The 18,308-nt window shown below is 41.9% G+C and overlaps 1 protein-coding gene across 2 annotated transcripts in view; it reads left to right on the plus strand.

Annotated features, from left to right (window-relative positions):
* Positions 1–18,308, plus strand: part of MAPKAP1 (MAPK associated protein 1) — a 239,854-nt gene that overhangs the window by 190,244 nt on the left and 31,302 nt on the right. For both annotated transcript variants that reach the window (XM_075322833.1, XM_075322834.1), the window contains 2 exons: positions 3,385–3,525; positions 15,073–15,210. In XM_075322833.1, coding sequence (XP_075178948.1) covers positions 3,385–3,525; positions 15,073–15,210 — 279 coding nt within the window. The remainder of the gene's footprint in view (positions 1–3,384; positions 3,526–15,072; positions 15,211–18,308) is intronic.

The following is an 18,308-nucleotide window of genomic DNA, read 5'->3' on the forward strand; positions in this document are numbered from 1 at the left end:
TGTCCGCTGATGATGATATCCTGCTGATAAAACATTTTCCGTATAAAAAGAGCAAAACATAGCCTGAGGCATGGGCCAACTTGTCCACTGATGATAACCTCCTGCTGATAAAACACTGATTGTACTGAAATAGCAAAACACAGCCAAGACTCTGCTCCTACATCATTCTGCGCTCAGATTACATAGCAAAAACGTGCTGACAGATTATTTTTAAAACCATGACTTTCTGCGGTTGGTCAGCTAAAACAATTGTACCTGTCAACAATCCTTTTGGTTATTGTTGATTTTCATGACATAAAACCCAGTGTCTATGGGGACCGTCAGAATGGTAAATTCCTCATCTTCCTTAGATGCCAGAGGATAGGGCAATCTTACCCCAATCTTGTTTTTTTTGGGGGGGTGAGACATGATTTTGATGTACTGTATTATTCTTTTTATAAGACGCACCCCAAATTTAGAGGAAAAAAAGGGGGGGGGGTCAGTCTTATAATCAAGTAGTGTCTTAACGGGGGGCAGAGCGGGGTCACAGGAGGAAGGGGCAGTGCTGGAGTAGGGCGATGCTGCGGGCGGTGCGGTGGGTGTCCCAGATGCTCGCTGCGGGAGCTGTGAGGCAGGAGGAGCATCCAGAAACTGTCGGTGGTGCAGGTTTTAAAGAAATGGCGCCCAGAGTTAGCGCGTGCGCGGATTGAGCTATCCACTCAATGACAAGTGGGAATATTATTTGTGCACGCGCCACCTCCGGGCACCATTTTACTTAAGTCCGCTGCTGGGAAATCAGTGAGCCGGAGGCGGCGCATGCACAGATGAGATCTTGAGCCAAGAGCTCCATCTGCGCATGCGCAGACTACGGGCGCCATTATTTGAAGCATGCACTGCCGACATTTTCAGGGTGGCCCCTGCCTCACCGCCCACAGCATTGCCTCTGCAGCCCGCAGCTTTGCCCCTGACTCCTGCGACCTCTCTACCACCTCCCGGTAAGCTGCATTGGGATTATAAGATGCTCCCCTCATTTTCCTCCCAAATTTGTTGGAGGAAAAGTATATCTTATAAGCTGAAAAATATGGTACTTCATGACTGCAGAGGTTTATGGCATGTCTGCTGGATAAGTGTCAGATGAATTAGTAATGTTTTTGACAGATTAAATAATGATCACACTCATTTTGACTATTTACAACCATTTAAAGAGACTCTGCCAACAGGTTTTCTTCTATGTAATCATGATGTAGGGGCAGAGACCCTAATTCCAACGATGTATCACTTAGTTTACTAATTTTAGTATTTTTATTTATTTTTTTTATTAAATCCGTTTTCCCTGCTTAAGATCTAGCAGAGCTGTGTAATTCCACCCACATCACTGATTGGCAACTTTCTGTGTAGACTGTATATTTACGGCCGCTAATCAGTGGTGGGGACGGGTTAGACCAAAAGACACAACACAGCTAGTCCTTAATGATAATCTCCTGCTTATAAAACACTGATTTTATTGAAACGACAAAACCCAGTAAGTGACACATCTCTCTAATCATGATTTTTTTGTCTCTACATCATGAAGCTCGCGTATTAAATCGCTAAAATCCCCTTTCATTTTTTCCAATTTGGACAACCTAGGGGACAAATTTTTCAAATGAGGTTTCATTAGACAAGTTTGCATCATTTGGCTTTTACGGATTATTTATTTTCCTGTATATTCCTGGCTTCAGGTGGAGTTACTTGTGAAATCAATATATTGCTCATTATTTGATGGATTCTCAAATAACTGAAGTGAAGTGTTGAACCCCAACTAGGGCTCATTTTCGGGTAGGGATTGTATAAGCCTATTCCGAAAAAGGTGAAAATTCCTACTAGGGCTTATTTACGGGTAGGAATTGTATAAGCCTACACCGAAAAGGCTAAAATTTCCTACTGGGGCTTATATTTGGGTAGGGATTGTATAAACCTACTTCGAAAAGGCTGAAAATTCCTACTAGGGCTTATTTTTGGGTAGGGATTTTATAACCCTACTCCAAAAAGGCTGAAAATTCCTACTAGGGCTTATTTACGGGTAGGAATTGTATAAGCCTACACCGAAAAGGCTAAAATTTCCTACTGGGGCTTATTTTTGGGTAGGGATTGTATAAACCTACTTCGAAAAGGCTGAAAATTCCTACTAGGGCTTATTTTTGGGTAGGGATTTTATAACCCTACTCCAAAAAGGCTGAAAATTCCTACTAGAGCATATTTTCGGATAGGGATTGTATAAGCCTACACCGAAAAGGCTGAAAATTCCTACTAGGGCTTATTTACGGGTAGGGATTGTATAAGCCTACTCTAAAAAGCCTGAAAATTCTTACTAGGGATTATTTACAGGTAGGGATTGTATAAGCATACTCCAAAAAGGCTGAAAATTCCTACTAGGGCTTATTTTTGGGTAGGGATTGTATAAGCCTACTTCGAAAAGGCTGAAAATTCCTACTAGGGCTTATTTACGGGTAGGGATTTTATAACCCTACTCCAAAAAGGCTGAAAATTCCTACTAGAGCATATTTACGGGTAGGGATTGTATAAGCCTACACCGAAAAGGCTGAAAATTCCTACTAGGGCTTATTTACGGGTAGGGATTGTATAAGCTACTCCAAAAAGCCTGAAAATTCTTACTAGGGCTTATTTACGGGTAGGGTTTGTATAAGCTACTCCAAAAAGCCTGAAAATTCTTACTAGGGCTTATTTACGGGTAGGGATTGTATAAGCCTACACCGAAAAGGCTGAAAATTCCTACTAGGGCTTATTTACGGGTAGGGATTGTATAAGCTACTCCAAAAAGCCTGAAAATTCTTACTAGGGCTTATTTACGGGTAGGGATTGTATAAGCCTACTCCAAAAAGCCTGAAAATTCTTACTAGGGCTTATTTACGGGTAGGGATTGTATAAGCCTACTCCAAAAAGGCTGAAAATTCCTACTAGAGCATATTTTTTGATAGGGATTGTAAAAGCCTACGCCGAAAAGGCTGAAAATTCCTACTAGGGCATATTTTTGGGTAAGGATTGTATTTTAAGCCTATTCAGAAAATACTGAAAATTCCTACAAGGACTTCTTTTTGGGGTAGGTAATATTTTTGGGGAAACACTGTAGTTGCTTGCAATAGAAGCCTCCAAACTTCTAGGAATCCAAAACTTCTGAGCTGTACATGTGATGTCCTTCCGGCTATCCTCGCTCCGGTTTCTTTTACGCTACAAGGTGAAGCTCCAGTAGTAGAACCCGTGTGGAGATGGCGGCTCGAGGGCTTAGAACTTTATCATGTGCAATGAAAAAGTTATCTTGGCTTGTAATGTTTCATCCAGAAAAATGATCTGATCGCACGTATTGTAGTTCCTTTAAGAAATGCACAATGCCTTTTTCTCTTGTAGGTTCTAGAGGAGAAGAACCCCAGGAGGAAGAAACACAGATTGACATCGCCACTGTGCAGGATATGCTGAGCAGTCACCACTACAAGTCATTCAAGGTCAGCATGATTCACCGGCTGAGGTTCACAACAGATGTCCAGCTAGGTAAGACCACATTTATTTTCCTGTACAACACTCCCTTGAATAAGAAACTTAAAGGATAAATCCATCTAAGAAAAAAAAAAAAAGTTTGCAATGCACTCATTGCCCGAAACGTCCTTCCGTTACTGCCAGAGTCTGTTGCTGTGACTGGTCATCATTTACAAGTCATCAGGGCGACATCACGTGATCTGGTTGGCCTTTCGTGGCACGTCTAGAAGGTGAAGTCCCAGTAGTGTATTGATATGGATACCAGTTCACAATGATGACTTGTGAGCATGGTACCAGATCAGTTTTAAGTTTTTTAGCATATTTATTAGGGATGAGCAAACTGCTTGGGTGCTCGGTAAGCCTAAGGAGCCTTTTCATGCTCGGGTGCTCGGTAAGCCTAAGGAGCAGTTTGATCCTCGGTGCTCGATAAGCCTAAGGAGCCTTTTGATCCTCAGTGCTCGGTAAGCCTAAGGAGCCTTTTGATCCTCTGTGCTCGGTAAGCCTAAGGAGCCTTTTGATGCTTGGGTTCTCGGTAAGCCTAAGGAGCATTTTGATCCTCTGTGCTCGGTAAGCCTAAGGAGCCTTTTGATCCTCTGTGCTCGGTAAGCCTAAGGAGCATTTTGATCCTCTGTGCTCGGTAAGCCTAAGGAGCATTTTGATCCTCTGTGCTCGGAAAGCCTAAGGAGCCTTTTGATGCTTGGGTGCTCGGAAAGCATAAGGAACCTTTTGATTCCCGGTAAGCCTAAGGAGCATTTTGATCCTCTGTACCCGGTAAGCCTAAGGAGCATTTTGATCCTCTGTGCTCAGTAAGCCTAAGGAGCCTTTTGATTCTCGGTAAGTCTAAGGAGCCTTTTGATACTCAGGTGCTCGGTAAGCCTAAGGAGCCTTTTGATGCTCAGGTGCTCGGTAAGCCTAAGGAGCCTTTTGATCTTTGGTACTTGGTAAGCCTAAGGAGCATTTTGATCCTCGGTGCTCGGTAAGCCTAAGGAGCATTTTGATCCTCTGTGCTCGGTAAGCCTAAGGAGCCTTTTGATGCTCGGGTGCTTGGTAAACCTAAGGAGCCTTTTGATCCTCGGTGCTTGGTAAGCCTAAGGAGCCTTTTGATGCTCGGGGGCTCGGTAAGCCTAAGGAGCATTTTGATCCTCTGTGCTCGGTAAGCCTAAGGAGCATTTTGATCCGCGGTGTTCGGTAAGCCTAAGGAGCCTTTTGATGCTCGGTAATCTTAAGGAGCCTTTTCATGCTTGGGTGCTCGGTAAGCCTAAGGAGCATTTTGATCCTCGGTGCTCGGTAAGCCTAAGGAGCATTTTGATCCTCGGTGCTCGGTAAGCCTAAGGAGCCTTTTGATGCTTGGGTGCTCGGTAAGCCTAAGGAGCCTTTTGATGCTTGGGTGCTCGGTAAGCCTAAGGAGCCTTTTGATGCTTGGGTGCTCGGTAAGCCTAAGGAGCCTTTTGATGCTTGGGTGCTCGGTAAGCCTAAGGAGCCTTTTGATCCTCGGTGCTCGGTAAGCCTAAGGAGCCTTTTGATGCTTGGGTGCTCGGTAAGCCTAAGGAGCCTTTTGATGCTTGGGTGCTCGGTAAGCCTAGGAGCATTTTGATCCTCTGTGCTAGATAAGCCTAAGGAGCATTTTGATGCTCGGTAAGCCCAAGGAGTATTTTGATCCTCTGTAAGCCTAAGGAGCCTTTTGGTGCTCTCTACTCGTTTACAGAGTATAATGGAAGTCAGTGAGGAACTCGAGCACTTCTCCCAAAGATCTGAAAAAGATGCTTGAGTTCCCCATTAACTTCTATTATACTCTGTGAACCAGAATCCAAGCATAAAACTCATCATGTTCGTCAGGCTTTTCGAGCAGTTCGCTCATCGCTAATAGTTAATTTCTCCACGATTGACTTTTACTATAGTTTCGAAATACCTTTTTAACATCTGTATAGTCATCTGACCTTACAAGATAATTTTTTATGCTGCTTAGAGCCATTTATCACCCATCCAGTGTGGTTGGACCCTCACTGATCCGAAGAACAGGGCTCTAAAATGCCCCATCGGAAAGCCAAGCGTTGGACTCTGGCTATCCCATTTCTAACGGCACCCCGTTCTTGGGATGTTGAGGATCTCGGTGTTCGGGCCACTATCAATCAGCAAATTATCACCTATTCTTTAGACCCCTTTAAGCTTTTTCAGTGACCAGGTGACAAACATTTGCGTCATATCATTGACAATGGGGCAGCTGTTGTACACTGACAGTGGGTTTGATCACGTTTTTGGGAGGTTCCTATATAGACTAGATAATCTGTTGGGTCTCCCATCTCCCTAATTCCAGTCCTGCATATTAGCCTGTCTCCTATTCAGTTCTTTTAGACTTCTGCTATTAAGAGACCTTTGGTCACACGCCTGTGAAGTCATCAAAGGTCCTTCAACAACCTGACAGTTCAACAGCTGAGGTCGGTAATAAGAGTGTCAATCATCCACTTCTTTATTGGGTGAAATTATTTTTGAGATTGCTTAAAACTCATAATTCCCGGCAGCAGATTGTGCTGATATTCTATCTTCACAGAACGATTGTTGAAACGATCGTTCTGTGCCCATGAAGGCACGATCATCCTGTGCAAACAGGTTATTAAGCAACTGGCGGTTAACAGCCATGATCGGTCTGTGCAAATGTAGTCACATTGAGGTTTGCCAGACAGGCTTCTTCTCGTCCAGCGCCTCAGTGTCAGAGCAGTTACCTCTGACTCTGTTCCAGTCCCTGTCTCTGCCCAGTCGGTGCCGCTGCCTCTAGGTGACAATTAGTAACTGTTTTGGAGATTACACTGCAGCCATGTCTAGTTCTGAAAAAGTCGATTGCAGCCAGAAAAATCCATTATCCAAATCATGAGTTCTGTATACCCTTTTTTCATGAGCCTGTTATACAGTTGAGTAATCAACTATGGTATTGGCATGTCACGATCAATAGCGATTGCAGCATTTAGGACGCTGGGAGAGAGAGGGGACTCTCTGTCCCACCCAATCGGGATGTGATCCGTTACCATTGCAACCCAAGGTCATCACAATGCAAATCTAGATTTAGGCTTAAGGTTTCCAACCTGATCACATATGGGGGCCTGATTGTTGCCATTAGAACTCGAGGTCATCAGAACGACCTCCTGGTCACCCAACTGTGGTAAGCCTGTTAGACCATGCCATGCAAATCAAAATTCAGGCTTAAGGTTTCCAACCTGATCACATATGGGGTCCCGATTATTGCCATTGCAACCCGAGGTCATCACAATGATCTCCTGGTCAGCCAGCTATGGTAAGCCTGTTAGACCATGCCATTAAAATCTAGACTCAGGCTTAAGTTTTCCAACCTGATCACATATGGGGGCCCGATTATTGCCATTGTAACCCGAGGTCATCACAATGATCTCCTGGTCAGCCAGCTATGGTGAGCCTGTTAGACTGTGCCATGCAAATCTAGATTTAGGCGTAAGGTTTCCAACCTGATCACAGGCCTGATTGTTGACATTGCAACCTGAGGTCATCACAACAGCCTCCTGGTCAGCCTGCTATTTTAAGCCTGTTAGACCATGCCATGCAAATCTAGATTCAGGCTTAAGTTTTCCAATCTGATCACATTTTCACTGGATAAAAGTCTGCCATTGGCCATCGAAAAGGATAGTTTTACATAGAAATTCTGCAAATTTGGTACATTTTTATCTTGTGTATACACAACTTAACACAGATCATGCAAAGGGATACCGAGCCCAGCAAACAAGAGCCCAACATAAATTCCTAGCTATTTAGATATTTATTAGTAATTTCAATTAATATATTTTACATGCACAATGCCGTGGCCTGGTAATGACATCTGATAGGTGATCTGATAGATTCAGCAAATGGCGATCGGTTGATCACCACCACTTCAGCTCTCCGTTACATGTTGGGAGTTGTAGTTTCACTACAGCTGGAGGAGCCATCATTGAGATTAATGGGGTAAAACGAAAAATGCTTTGTAGCAAAATGTGTCACTTCCACCTTCCAGTTCTGAACAGTCCCAGTTACTGTAGTTCTCATCATATTGATTAGATGATACAGTATTACTATGTGTAACTATTTCCAGCGTGCAGCGTCTGTAGGCTGTAAATATCTGCAGGTAGCGGCTGTTATACCCTGTCTGTCACACCGCACAGACAATTATATCTGGGAAATCTACTTCCCAAGAGCTATCGATTCCCAGCCAGCAGCTTTATTGATCACACTCGTTCTGCACAAGATGAGTGAATGAAAGCAAATATAGACTGAAGAGACTGCCAAAGACTGCACTGCAGAATGTGTGCTGCTGGTGGACTTGAGGTCTGCAAACAATGGGCACGGTCATGTACTAGAAACATGTGTGACCATAACGGCTGCCGTTATAACTCCGGATGTATTACCATCTAGCTGCCCTAAACGTCTTACTAGTGTGTGGTGCATCTTGCCACGAGAAGACAGATCTGGATTAGATAGTCCGAATGACAAACCCTATGATTGCGCCCACTACCTTGCATTAAAAGCAACCCCATACATGGGGGGTCCTCAGGATGCTTAATTGCCAGTTGCTGGACTTTTTTTGGGGCCTGTCCTGATGTTTAATTAGAGATAAGAGGCCTTTTTTTTGTTGCGTTTCTTGACACCAAGTCAGTCTCCAAATGCCTTCACGTCACTCTGCGTGCAGATGCACTGACACCTGTCTGCTGCCATTTCTGGGCAAGCTCTGCACTAGTGTAGAATTGATCCCATATATGAATCCTTTTTAGGAGATGGTCATGCCATTTGCCGGACATTTTTTTGGGCCTTTTTCACAGCAATTCACATGCTCACTTTGAAGTTGTTGATGATTCGATAAGTGGTTAATTTAGGGGCGTTCTTACAAGCAACAATGTCCTTGCCTGTAAAGCCTTTTTGATTCAAAGCAATGCTGATTACATCGGTTTCTATGTGCAGCAATGGAGGTTCTCAGGATGCTTTATTGTTGGCATTACACAGAACTCATGGTAGCGCTCGCCTTTTCTTCTCCAAACAATCATTCTCCCAAGCAGTCTGAAATCAGTAAGTCCTTGATGTTTCCTTGGAGATAAGAGGCCTTTTTTTGTTGCGTTTATTGACACCAAGTCAGTCTCCAATTGCCTTCACGTCACTCTGCGTGCAGATACACTGAAACCTGCCTGCTGCCATTTCTGGGCTAGCTCTGCACTAGTGCAGAATTGATTCCATATAAGAATCCTTTTTAGGAGATGGTCATGCCATTTGCTGGACTTTTTTTGGGCCTTTTTCACAGCAATTCACATGCTCACTTTGAAGTTGATGATTTGATAAGTGGTTAATTTAGGGGCGTTCTTACAAGCAGCAATGTCCTTTCCTGTAAAGTTTTTTTAATTCAGAGGAATGCTGATTACATCGGTTTCTATGTGTAGCAATGGAGGTCTCAGAATGCTTTACTGTTGGCATTACACAGGATTCATGGTAGCTTTCACCTTTTCTTCTCCAAACAATCATTCTCCCAAGTAGTCTAAAATCAGTCTGTCCTTGATGTTTCCTTGGAGATAAGAGGCCTTTTTTTGTTGCGTTTCTTGACACCAAGTCAATCTCCAAATGCCTTCACATCACTCTGCGTGCAGATGCACTGACACCTGCCTGCTGCAATTTCTGAGCAAGCTCTGCACTAGTGTAGAATTGATCCCATATATGAATCCTTTTTAGGAGATGGTCATACCATTTGCCGGACTTTTTTTGGGCCTTTTTCACAGCAATTCACATGCTCACTTTGACGTTGTTGATGATTAGATAAGCATTCTTACAAGCAGCAATGTTCTTGCCTGTAAAGCCTTTTTGATTCAAAGCAATGCTGATTTACATCGGTTTCTATGTGCAGCAATGTCCTTGCCTGTAAAACCCTTTTGATACAAAGCAATGCTGATTACATGTGTTTCCATGCGTGTAACCATGATTATCAGAAAACAATAATTGAAAGCAACTTGTCTGCTCTTCTAATTCAATCAGCATGGTAGAGTGATAGCAGCTGACCTATCAGCTAATGAGAAGGTCCCAAAATTATGTTAGCAGGTTATTTTGTGGCGCAGCTATAATTCGGTATAAATGGTAGTTTTGTGAAAACTTTTGGCCACAACTGTAGAGTTTCTATGTACCTTTCCTCTCTATAATAGTGTATAGTATATTATACACTGTGTATTTTGTGCAGTAGACGATGAGATCTTTCCCATTGTCGTGTTTCCCTGCATGAGTGCGAGTCTTTTCTCATGTAGATACGGGCAGTAATGGATGGACCATCCGGCAGATAAATATAATAGAGGTTTGCACGCTCTTTACATGATAAAAAGGCAGATGAGAAGGGCTGGAGCGGCTGCTTTCTCCCATTGCACTACTCCATGCCTGGCCCACTTGCCCCTTGCCGGAAAGATTGATGGCTCTGAGGGTGACCTTGGCTAGGAGCAGGAGCCGGTGATGTATGTACCAAGCTCTCTCTGCTAAATGGGCCCAGATTTGTAGTGCTAATATTCATGGGGACGCAGGCCCAAACTCACTGTGGCTATAAATCAGCGGCCACTTTAGGTGTCACTGCTGGTTTATATTCGGCTACTGTCGAAAAATCTCTCTAGGTTCAAACCTCCGGCATCATGTGTACATCTGGAAGAATTTGGTATCTTGCCGTATTTTCTTACCCGTGGAGGAACCTGACGGAGACCATCAAGTGCACACGTCTTTAACAGCTTCACTGCCAGAGAGGTCAACAATGCATCACTAAGTCTTGGCAACACTTCGGCTAGTGATACTGAACCGACCAACCGAGGACGATACACTTTATATAGAGGGGATGATGGAGTCTGTGTCTTTTATTAAAGGAGTTTATAAGGATACTAGCTGTACTACCCGGCTTCACTCGGGATAATAACTGTTGTTTCCCTGTCTGTATCTATCTCTGTCTCTTTCCCTCTATTTTCCTGTCTGTCTCTTTCCCTCTGTCTCTTTCCCTGTGTCTGTCTCTTTCCCTGTCTGTCTATCTATCTCTCTCTTTCCCTCACTTTCCCTGTCTGTCTGTTTCCCTGTCTCTTTACCTGTCTTTGTCTCTTTCCCTCTCTTTCCCTGTCTGTCTGTTTCCCTGTGTCTGTCTCTTTGTCTGTGTCTGTCTCTTAACCTGTCCCTCGCTTTCCCTGTCTCTTTCCCTGTCAGTCTGTCTCTTTGTCTGTGTCTGTCTCTTTGTGTCTGTCTCTTACCCTCTCTATGTCTGTTTCTTACCCTGCCTGTGTCTGCCCCTTTCCCTGCCTGTGTCTGCCTCTTTCCCTGGCTGCATTGTGACACGCCAACATTCCATATAAGGGCGTGGCTGCGCATTCTTCTGAAGTCCTGGCTGCACTGTGGCTCCCAGCTCCATTCGCTTTAATTGAGGCAGTTTTTTTGGTGAATAATTGTAAAGTGCGGGGTTAAAATTTCCCCTCAAAACATAGCCCATGATGCTCTCTGGGTCCAGAAGTGTGAGTGTGCAAAATTTTGTGGCTGTAGCTGCGACTGTACAGATGCCAATCCCGGACACGCACGCACGCACGCACGCACGCACGCACGCACGCACGCACGCACGCACGCACGCACGCACGCACGCACGCACACACACACACACACACATACATACATACATACATACATACATACATGCACGCACACACACACATACATACATACATACATACATACATACATACATGCGCACACACACACATACATACATACATACATACATACATACACACATACATACATACATACATACACACACACATTTTAGCATTTCTTCACTTTTCATTGCATTGCATTTGATTATTTGTATATGAATGCAATTATTTTCAATCTTTTTTTGCTACATTTATCTAGAAGGATAGATGCTCATATTAAGGAAATTATGGATACTACAGTACTGTAAATTGCCACTAGGGGGAGCATATGAGTGTAATAGAGATACTATTTATTAAAGGGAATCTGTCACCAGTTTTTGATATCCCATCTGAGAGATGCATGATGTAGAGGCAGAGATCTTGATTCCAGCGATGTGTCACTTAATGGGCTGCTTGCTGTAGTTTCAATAAAATCACAGTTTTCCCTGCTGCAGATATACCAGTTCTTTAAATGCTGAGCTCTGTATAACTCTGCCCACAACACAGATTGGCAGCTTTCTGTGCATAACGCTGCCCACAGGCTGCTTTTCGGGCATGTCAGGGGCACTGCCAATGTGACATGGCAACCCTAGCTACTCCAACTAATATGGCACTCCTGCACTTCTGAGCTTTGCGCTGTGCCTCAGAAGCAGCTTTTGACCACATATTGGGTGGGTATTGGCGAACTCAGGAGAAATTGTAACAAATTGTGTGGTTCATTTTCTCCTTTTACCCTTTCTGAAAGTTTAAAACTTTGGGGCCAAAGCAACATTTTAGTGGAAAACATTGTCATTTTTTATATTCACAGCCCAATGTTATACAACTATGTGAATCGCCTGGTTGTTACAATTGCTCACTTGAAACATAGATGAATTCCTTGAGAGGTGTATTTTCCAGAATGAGTAAACTTGTGGGGTGTTTCTTCTTTTTTGGCATGTCAGGGGATCTTCAAATGGGACATGGTGTCCCCAATCTATTCCAGCCATAACGGCGCTCCAAAATTCAAATGGCGCTTCTTCCCTTCCGAGCCCTGCCAAGCGCCCAAACAGTAGTTTTCCACCACATATGGGGTACCATGTATAGCTGGGATGATTGGGGGTTGTACTCAATGGTCCTTGAGGTCCCTTCCAACTCTACTAAGGAGTAATTTGCACAACAAATTGTATGGCCCACTTTCTCCTGTTACCCTTGTGAAAATTAAAAATTTGGGGGTTAATGCAGCATTTTTGTTGTAAAAATTGTATTTTTTCATTTTCACAGCTCAACGTTAAAAAAATTGAGAAGCACCTTGGGGTTCAAGGTGCTCACCACAACTAAAGATAAATTCCTTGAGCGGTCTTGGTTTTTATAATTGGGTGACTTGTGGGGGGTTTCCACTATTTAGATCTCTGCAAACGCGACATGCCATCCGCAATTTATTCCAGCCAATTCCAGCCAAATTTCTGAGCCCTGCCGTGTGCCTAAACTGTAGTTTTCCACCACAAATGGAGTATCCTTGAATTCAAGAGAAATTGCACAACAAATTGTATTCTCCATTTTCTCTTGTTACCCTTATAAAAATGAAAAATTTGGGGGTTAAAGCATTTGTGCTGAAAATGTAATTTTTTGATTTTCACAGCTCACTGTTATAAAATTCTGTGAAGCACCTGTGGGATCAAGCTGCTCACAAAAATTCTAGATAAATTCCTTGAGAGGCCTAGTTTCCAAATTGGGGTGACTTGTGGGGTATTTTCACTATTTAGGCACATCAGGGGATCTGCGCTCAAGACATGATGTCTCTATTGCAACTAATTTTGCACTCCAAAAATTCAAATACTACTTCCCTTCTGAACCCTACCATGCGCCCGAACTGTAGTTTTCCACCCCATATGGGGTACCGCTGGACTTAGGAGAAATTAAACAACAAATTATATGGTCCATTTTCTCTTCTTACCCTTGTGAAAATGAACAATTGGAGCTAAAGCAATACTTTTGTGGGGAAAAAGTAAAATTTTCATTTTTCTTTTTTCCTTCCACATTCCACTTTAGTTCCTGTGAAGCACCTAAAGGGGTAATAAACTTTTTTAAAAGTTACTAAAATATTTTAAAAATAAAATCTAAAATAAAATACAGTTTCAATAAATGCGTGTATATGTGTGTATATATATATATATAATGTTTTATTTTATTTTTAAACTAATTGAACTTACAGCATTTGCCCACTTTAAAAAAAAATAAATAAATAACATATATATATATATATATATATATATATATATATATATATATATATATATATATATATGTTATTTATTTTTTAAACGGACAAATCCTATACTTATTTATTAAAATTATAACTTAAGGGATTTGTCGATCTACAAAATTTATTTTTTATTTATATATATATATATATATATAAAATATATATATATATATACAGTACATACCAAAAGTTTGGACACACCTTGCCATCTCTAGAACAACTGTTAAGAGGAGACTTTGTGTAGGAGGCCTTCATGGTAAAATAGCTGCTAGGAAACCACTGCTAAGGACAGACAACAAGCAGAAGAGACTTGTTTGGGCTAAAGAACACAAGGAATGGACATTAGACCAGTGGATATCTGTGCTTCGGTCTGATGAGTCCAAATCTGAGATCTTTGGATCCAACCACCGTGTCTTTGTAGAAAAGGTGAATGGATGGACTCTACATGGCTGGTTCCCACCGTGAAGCATGGAGGAGGAGGTGTGATGGTGTGGGGGGGGCTTTGCTGGTGACACTGTTGGGGATTTATTCAAAATTGAAGGCATACAGAACCAGCATGGCTACCACAGCATCTTGCAGTGGCGTGCTATTCCATCCGGTTTGCTTTTAGTTGGACCATCATTTATTTTTCAACAAGACAATGACCCCAAACACACCTCCAGGCTGTGTAAGGGCTATTCGACTAAGAAGGAGAGTGATGGGGTGCTACGCCAGATGACCTGGCCTCCACAGTCACCAGAAATGAACCCAATCGAGATGGTTTGGGGTGAGCTGGACCGCAGAGTGAAGGCAAAAGGGCCAACAAGTGCTAAGCATCTCTGGGAACTCCTTCAAGACTGTTGGAAAACCATTTCCGGTGACTACCTCTTGAAGCTCATCAAGAGAATGCCAAGAGTGTGCAAAGCAGTAATCAAAGCAAAAGGTGGCTACTTTGAAGAACCTAGAACATAAGACATTTTCAGTTGTTTCACACTTTTTAGTTAAGTATTTTATTCCACATGTGTTAATTCATAGTTTTGATGCCTTCAGTGTGAATCTACAATTCAATACAAAAGAAAACTCATTGAATGAGGTCTGTCCAACCTTTTTCTCTGTACTGTACATATATATATATATATATATATATATATATATATATATATATATATATATATATATATATATATATATATATATATATATATATATATATATATATATATATATATATATATAATATTATTTATTTATTTTTTTAAATGGACAAATCCTTTAAGTTCAAAGAGACCTGTCTAAATTGATGAGCTCCCCCTAGTGGTAGCTCCTGGAATTAATAATTCATGATTTTATTCTATGTATGTGTGAAAGGAAGCCGAAGATTTGTAGCAGTTTAACAACAAAAGGTCAAAAAAGGCCGTCGGCCCCTAGATCTCATGTGGATTGTTTTTATTCTTGTAACTTTTTGAAGAATGTCACGTTGAGCACAAGGTCGTTTGACGTGATTGAATGTATTAATAGAGAACGGTGTGAGGTTTATATGTGAAGCCTGCCAGCAGTAACATTTCAGTTTTCCGCGTAACCTTCCGAGCCTGGTCAACTCACAGCTTCCGATCACATCCCTCTGGCTGTGGTATTAAATGAGATGCATTTACTTTCTCTCTGCAGGGATCTCCGGTGAGAAGGTCGAGATTGACCCAGTGACTAATCAGAAGACCAGCACAAAATTTTGGATTAAGCAGAAGCCGATCTCCATCGATTCCGATTTGCTTTGTGCATGTGACCTTGCGGAAGAGAAGAGCCCAAGTAAGTGGCTGATATCAGAGGGTCATCGGGTGTAACACAATGCACCAAAAGTTATTGTAATATTCCGATCACTGGCCAGAAATTTAGGAAGGTGAATAAAATCAGCTGTGGATTATGGATTCCACCCGTCCACCTTGGATTGTTTTAGTCATTATTCTTCGGTTTTGCAGGATGCAAATCCAACTCATGTGAACATGTCCTTAACAGACAAATATCTTATTTTCTTTTGGCTCCCTTCTGACAGCATGAAGTCTCCCCGGCACAAAGAGAGAAAATCTGCAGCTTCATCCCCCTCCTGTGTCTATTTACTGCAATACTGCATTAATAGTTTTACCATGATAGATACTTATCACATATCCATAGGTCATAAATGCTTAACTGGTGTCACACTGCTGTGGAACCAACAATACAGTTAAAGCGCACCAACCACCAGGATTTTCCTATATAACCTAAAGCCAGTGCTATACTGGCACTATCAAGCTGATTCTATACATACCTGTAGTGGTCAGCTCGGATAAATAGGTTTTGAAACACAAGCAAGTAAAGTTTGTAAAATAAGCAGCTTTTTGAGTGTCAGCAGCTGCTGATCAGCTGATAGCTGGGGTGGATATTCAGTGATTCCTGTCCCCCTGTCTGTCTGTCCTTCCCCTATCTGTTATTTATGCTAATTCTATTATGGAATCATTTTACTAAGTGACTAGAAGGACCTATGCTGATGTCATACACATGTGACCAGAAGGGGCAGGGCCTCAGCCAACGTTAAAATAATGTTGCTTCATGACATCAGCTATGTTGGCTGAGGCCCCGCCCTTTCTGGTCACATGATATGACATCAGCACAGGTCCTTATAGTCACATAGTAAAAAGATTCTATAATAGAATTAGCATAACAGTGGGAGAATGGACAGGCAGGGGGGCAGGAATTACTGTGAAAACCCTCCCCAGCTGATCGGCAGCTGCTGCCAATCAAAAAGCTGCTCATTTTATAAACTAAATGTATGTAGCAAATCAGCCTGATAGTACCAGTATATCACTGGCTTTAGATTATATAGGAAAATCCTGGTGATTGGTGCACTTTTAACTTCTCACTGGTCAAGATTGAATGTTGGGCCATAGTTGCATATGAATGCTGTACTTGGCTTTCTGCTTTCTGCATTGGCCCAAATGACATTGAATTAGTCTCTTTTTGATATGGGGGTGTTTGTTTGTTTTTTTTTCATCCTTTATTTGGTGGGGGGTGTACACTCCGTACACAGTTGCTGCTAGCTGTGTAATGCCTCTAACAGCAGCAATGCAAGCTAGCTCTGATTGCTGCTGGTTAACCAGTTAAGTGCCGCTATCAATTTCGAACAGCAGCATTAAAGTGGCCCTCCTATTCAGGCGGCTACTGCACACACCCCCACGATATAATTGTGGAGCGTCGATGGGTTGCTGTAGCAGCTGGGGGCCACCTAAAAGCCCCCGTAACCATCATCCTTGTACATGGGTGTTCGTCATTTCTACTATATACTGTAATATTGCAATAGTGCAGTATATTAATATAATAATCTTTATTTCTATAGCGCCAACGTATTCCGCAGTGAGAGGTTCATATACAAACACACATAAGTAACCGTTCTAGAAGATACAATATACAGCAAAAGTAAAGACAAGCCTGCTCGTAAGAGCTTACAATCTACAATGGGGTGAGGTGGGGGTGACACAAGGTTCCAGTGCTTATTTACGACGACGGTCCAGCCATCTCAAAGAAATGGGGGATAGATAAAGGCTGCAGGAGCTTTTCACCAGCCAATCTTTGTAATGCTTTTGGATGCAATGGAGTATGAGGGAGAATTATGTTCTGAGAAATAGTCGAGGGGTTATATATGGATTGACGTTGATTAGGGAGTGTGATGGGCCACTCTAAAATTGTGTTTTTAAGGAGCGTTTGAAGCTGTGCAAGTTGTGCATCGTCCTCATTTCTTGGGGGTAGAGCATTCTAGAGAATTGGTGCAGCTCTGGGAGAGCTGGTGTGTGAGGTTTTGCTTAGTGTGGATGATAGTCGAAAGTCGTTTGCGGAGGGTATAAGGAACGCTGGTCCAGGTTTACTAATGGAGACCCCAAATTAAAAAAATAAATAAAAATAAAATGAAGGGAAAAAAAAGTTTGCATCACACCCTTTCCCCAGTTAAGAAGTAAAAAACTAAACATATTTGGTATTGACATGTCTGTAAGACTCTGATCTATCGATCTATGAAAATACAAAATCAACTCATGGAGAAAAGTAGTCAAAATCCCCAAATTTTGGTTTTCGGTTGCCAGACATAGAACCCCCCCTTGCCCCCCAAGAAAAAAGTAAATACGGGATCAAGGTGTCATATGTAATTCAGAAAAAAATTAAAAAAGTTACTGATGTTAGAAAAGTGCAACACAAACAGAATAAAATGTTTTGTTTTTTTAACCACACACACAGATAGATATATATATATATATATATATATATATATATATAGATAGATAGATAGATAGATAGATAGATATAGATATATATATATATATATATAGATATATATATATATATATACAGTTAGGTCCAGAAATATTTGGACAGTGACACAATTTTGGCGAGTTGGGCTCTGCATGCCACCACATTGGATTTGAAATGAAACCTCTACAACAGAATTCAAGTGCAGATTGTAACGTTTAATTTGAAGGTTTGAACAAAAATATCTGATAGAAATTGTAGGAATTGTACACATTTCTTTACAAACACTCCACATTTTAGGAGGTCAAAAGTAATTGGACAAATAAACCAAACCCAAAAAAATTATTTTTATTTCCAATATTTTGTTGCAAATCCTTTGGAGGCAATCACTGCCTTAAGTCTGGAACCCATGGACATCACCAAACGCTTGGTTTCCTCCTTCTTAATGCTTTGCCAGGCCTTTACAGCCGCAGCCTTCAGGTCTTGCTTGTTTGTGGGTCTTTCCGTCTTAAGTCTGGATTTGAGTAAGTGAAATGCATGCTCAATTGGGTTAAGATCTGGTGATTGACTTGGCCATTGCAGAATGTTCCACTTTTTTGCACTCATGAACTCCTGGGTAGCTTTGGCTGTATGCT

Source organism: Anomaloglossus baeobatrachus, chromosome 9 (genome assembly GCF_048569485.1).
Source record: "Anomaloglossus baeobatrachus isolate aAnoBae1 chromosome 9, aAnoBae1.hap1, whole genome shotgun sequence".
Taxonomy (NCBI): Eukaryota; Metazoa; Chordata; class Amphibia; order Anura; family Aromobatidae; genus Anomaloglossus; species Anomaloglossus baeobatrachus.